Consider the following 4,594-nt stretch of genomic DNA (forward strand, 5'->3'; position numbering starts at 1 on the left):
GAGGTGACCTGCAAACATGGCAAAAGAACCGAATATTACCCAGGAAATGTTAAAATTGCTGCTTGTTTTTATTTTCATTGCCTCAAATGTCTATTGTTTGGTTATGTTTACATGAAAGGTGTTTTTAATTGAGTTTCAAATTTCCTAAGGCTCCATCTGGGGAAATTAATACAACTTGAATTCAGACCTGTAAGCTGTTCAAGAGAATATCATTTGAAGGCTTGTTTTACTACGGCTACTAAGCAAGACAATAAATAGTACTAGAAATTACATTGATACACTGCAGTTTACTCTGAAAACCCAGTGTGATACATTTCTACTTGTTCCATACAGAAGGACACTTGTGCTGCCTTCCACTTTCCGTAACTATTTGGCTAAGGTTTAATCTATGTAAATGTATCATTCTAGAAGCCCCTTTAACTTTCCTCTCCAAACACTGGGGAAAAAATACAAGATCTTTAGCATTCACAAAGATGCATCCTTTCCGACATGAATGGACTTAGAATTCAAAAGTGGATACATGTGTAAGAATCAAAACTAGAGCCAAAGCCATTGAACACTACAAGGAAAAGAAAAAACAACCCACCCACCACCAACCAACCAACCAAACAAAAACAATGCTTAGGACTGTAAATGCAAAATGAGCATCAAAGGAGGAAAATGGACGGTAACTATCTGCTTTCTGTTGATTTCAGCAGTGCCAGCCTTAATGGCCAAAAACTTTTAGGATTCTGTTTATTCCATTAGTATCTTATATTCAGATTGTCCAGCTAAGATAGTAGAGCCATTAACTGTAGACTGATAACTCTTAACTGTGCCCTAATCCGGCTTATCTACCAGGAGTAAAATGAAGGCCATTAAATTTGAAAAATCCTTGCACAGTGTAAATGATTTATAATTCCTGTATACACACCCTCAGACTCAGTGGCCAACCAACTAGAAACATTGCTCTGTCTTGTTTAAAATAAGAAAACTTTTTAGTAATAGAAAAGAACCAAATAGAAAATCTAAAACAGGAAGGAAGGAAGGAGGGAAGGAAGGAAGGAAAAGAAGAAAAATTAAGTGTAAAAAAATACAATAATTAGTAAAACTCTAGCTTGTAGTTTTTAAAGTAGTCACACATCTTAAGGCACTTTAAAAATCTCTCTCAGAAATACGGCTTAAAAATGAAAGCATGGAGATGAAGAGGTTCTGAAGAATGAGGAAACTTAGAAAATCACAAAGGGCTTAAACATCAAAGTGAGAAAAGAGGAACAGTTACATCAGAGTCAAAGCCCGGAGGTCACAAATCCTCCTTACCCTGGTGGTATAAGCTGCTTCCGGATCATCCTCAAGTACTCGGGACATGCCAAAATCAGACACTTTGCAGACCAAGTTGCTATTTACCAGAATGTTCCGTGCAGCCAGATCTCGGTGCACATAGCTCATATCTGATAAATACTTCATCCCAGACCCGATGCCACGAAGCATGCCCACCAGCTGAATGACAGTAAATCTGCCATCGTTCTTCTGCATAGGAAAGGAATGAAGAAAAACCTAATTAGCATTAGGCCAAATTAATTTGCACCAAAGCATTTATTACTTGGATCTTTTTTGATTTCTGTACAAAGTATGCAATGAAACGCAACACTATTTCCGGACCTTTCTGACCAAAGTCACTAATTCACTAGTAGAGTGTATCCTAAGGACTGGGTTTGCTTCCTGCGGTAGATGGAAATTATCCAATTGTAATGAATCTATGGCTCAAACAGCCCCACAATGCAAGAATAAATCAAATACCACCCTCATTGCACATGGATTATTTAATAGCCTTTAAAAATCACATCATTCTCTATTTCTCCTCTTCTTCCCTTGCCCCGTTAAAAGATTCCATGAATACAACTAGACAGAATGGACATAAGGAGTCCGTTAGAGTTTTCTAAATACCAACATTCTTGGGTTTAATATAAAGTAGTCACGTACCCTGAGGAATGCATCCAAGGAGCCATTCTCCATGTACTCTGTTATGATCATTACTGGTTTACCTAGAGTTTTCAGAAAGAAAAACACAAACCCTTGATGAGCACTGCAGTTAATGAGATAAAAATGGGCTGTGCACAATTTTACTGCCAAGACACCTGTCTTGTGCGATCTAATTTAATTAAAACAAGCCAAGCTTATGCCTCAGCTGTGGGGAGCTAGGAATGAAATATTAAGAGGACGGGTACGTTTAAATTCCATCTGGAAGGTTAACCCTTTGGGTGGCTTGTTGACAAGGTCTTTAACTAAAGTGGCCTCCGGTATCCAGGGAGCACATGAATGGATAATTGCTCTCTCAAGCAAAAGGGGAGGGAGATAAACGGGCAGACCTGCGTAAAGGAGAAAAAAAAATCTTTAGGATAATTAATTTATTTTGTCCCCAGAAGAGCCACTTGTGTCATGCTAAAGGAATCAATGGGCAGAGAAACTTTTTTACTTATTTAGAGAAACCCAAGGTTCTGGGAGCAGTAACTGAACAGGACATTTCATTACTCAGACACATCTTAAAGCTCAAGAATGTGCAATATTAACCCTGCCCCCACCCCCTTACTCACATCCGGAGATATGTCCTTTCTTTTCCCTTTCCTATCTATAAAAAAAGTTAGCCTATTTGCTCCTTTAAGCGGACAGCTTCAGCAACAGCAAACAACAAAAATCAGAGAAAAGTTTCAGGAAATTTTTTCATCAGAGACACCAGGTTAGTTCAGTACTAGAAATTCTTGCTCCCCCCTCACCTGTTTTTTGTTTTTGTTTTTGTTTTTTTTTTTTGAAGCAAAGAGAAAAAAAATGATTTTAAGGTTTGGGAGGAGAGGGGGAAACAATAGTTTTATTTTACTTTAGTTTTCTTTCTGAGGAACTTAGGAAAGAAGGACCATTCTTTAGTTTCTTAATGGCTGACAATGGACCCAAGATCTGAACCTCCTTCTATTTAAGTGGTTATTTGTGGGAGGGAAATGGGGTGAGGATGTAAATCCTCATTATTTTATAAGGGAAATGTTAAAGCAAAGAGAATATAAAAGATTCCCTGCGAGGAAAACAAAATGCTAGTTGGATAAATCAAAAATATTCACTTTCACTGCTGTACTTGTGGACTGTTCAGACTCAGATATTCAGTCAGGGAAAATGGACTGGGGTCGGTCACTGCTGAAAAGTTCCTATAATTATCCTAAAAGAATAACTTTCTCACCCAGAATAGTCTCTGTTCTGATGCGGGGAAATGTCTTTATTTCAGAGGCAAACATTAGAAAAGAACAGAAATTTTCAATCTCAAGATAGTCCGAGTTACCATCTTTTAAAATCATCTATTTATTTATTTTTAATGTTTTTATTTTAAAGTTTACTTACTTATTTTGAGAGTGAGACAGAAGGGAGAAGGGGCAGGGAAAGAGGGAGAGAGAGAGAGAGAGAATCCCCTGCAAGTTCCTCACAATGCAGAGCCTGATGGGCTCATAACTCACCAACCCTGAGATCATGACCTGAGACGAAACCGAGTCATCCAGGAAACCCAATCTATTTTTTTAAATTGTGTTTGTGGTGTCATGTCTAAGGAATCTTTCTGAGGCAAAAGTTTTGAATGAGGAAACAATAACATGCAGAATTTATTTTCAGGGATGAATGGAAGCTGGCAGAAAAAGCGAAGTTGTGGGGTAGATCAAAGGGTGAGGAAAACCAATTCTGGTCTTTCCCGTCGGCTGGAGGGGGTAGTCTCTGTACACCTTTTCTGTCTTCCCTCAATATAATAAATAGAAAGCTCTTTGATTTATTAATTTCATTTAATTTTATAAATTATTAAATAAATTTGTAATAAATTAATTTTATGAATTTACTCTGGCAGAGAGAAAGAGAGAGAGAGAGAGAGAGAGAGAGAGAGAGAGAATGGTTGTTGTGGGAAGAGAGAGAGAGAGAATCCCAAGCAGGTTCTGCCCTTGAACCTGGTGTGGGGCTCGATCTCACAAGCCCTGAGGTCATGACCTGAGCCGAAATCAAGAGTCGCTGCCTAACTCACTGGGCCACGCAGGTGCCCTGAAGCTCTTTGTTTCAGTTTCATTTACCCTCTACCTCTGTGGCCACAGACAGAACAGATGCATCTAAATGAGCTATAATTAACCCAACTCAATCAAAAGATACTTTGTCAACCAATGAGAAAAGTGGACTCTCTTGCATTAACACCCACTTCTATTTCACCAGATCACTCTGGAGGTGTAGACAAGAGAGTAGAAGATCCAAAAGAAAGGGGGGAGGTGGTGGAGAGAAGGTATCATCTCCCCATCAGTTTAAAAAGTTATTCAAGTAACTGCTGGTCATGAATTCACACGGTTCCACATCACCTTTGTGCCCTCACACCTCCCTCCTCTGACTGTTGGCAGGTCTTCACGATTTTTCTACATTCCTTCTTCTGTTTGTTAAAAGTATCCATTTGTCAGCATCTTTATAGGCTCTCCAAGAGAAATAAAGATGAATGTCTCCATAAGCAGAGGCACTTATAAAAAGGGGCTCAGCTGGCCTCAAAGATGGGAGGTAGCTCCTCCCCTGGAAAAGGCAGGGATGCGGTGGGGGTGGGGGGGTGGAGTGGGGG

The 4,594-nt window shown here is 39.2% G+C and overlaps 1 protein-coding gene across 1 annotated transcript in view; it reads right to left on the reverse strand.

The window, feature by feature from the left end:
• Window positions 1-4,594, reverse strand: part of EPHA4 (EPH receptor A4) — a 152,874-nt gene that overhangs the window by 16,475 nt on the left and 131,805 nt on the right. The window contains exons 12-13 of the mRNA XM_077748712.1: window positions 1,963-2,024; window positions 1,300-1,509 (exon numbers count right to left, since the gene is read on the reverse strand). Coding sequence (XP_077604838.1) covers window positions 1,300-1,509; window positions 1,963-2,024 — 272 coding nt within the window. The remainder of the gene's footprint in view (window positions 1-1,299; window positions 1,510-1,962; window positions 2,025-4,594) is intronic.

The sequence above is a fragment of the Crocuta crocuta genome, unplaced genomic scaffold (assembly GCF_008692635.1).
Source record: "Crocuta crocuta isolate KB4526 unplaced genomic scaffold, BGI_CrCroc_1.0 scaffold229, whole genome shotgun sequence".
Classification (NCBI taxonomy): Eukaryota; Metazoa; Chordata; class Mammalia; order Carnivora; family Hyaenidae; genus Crocuta; species Crocuta crocuta.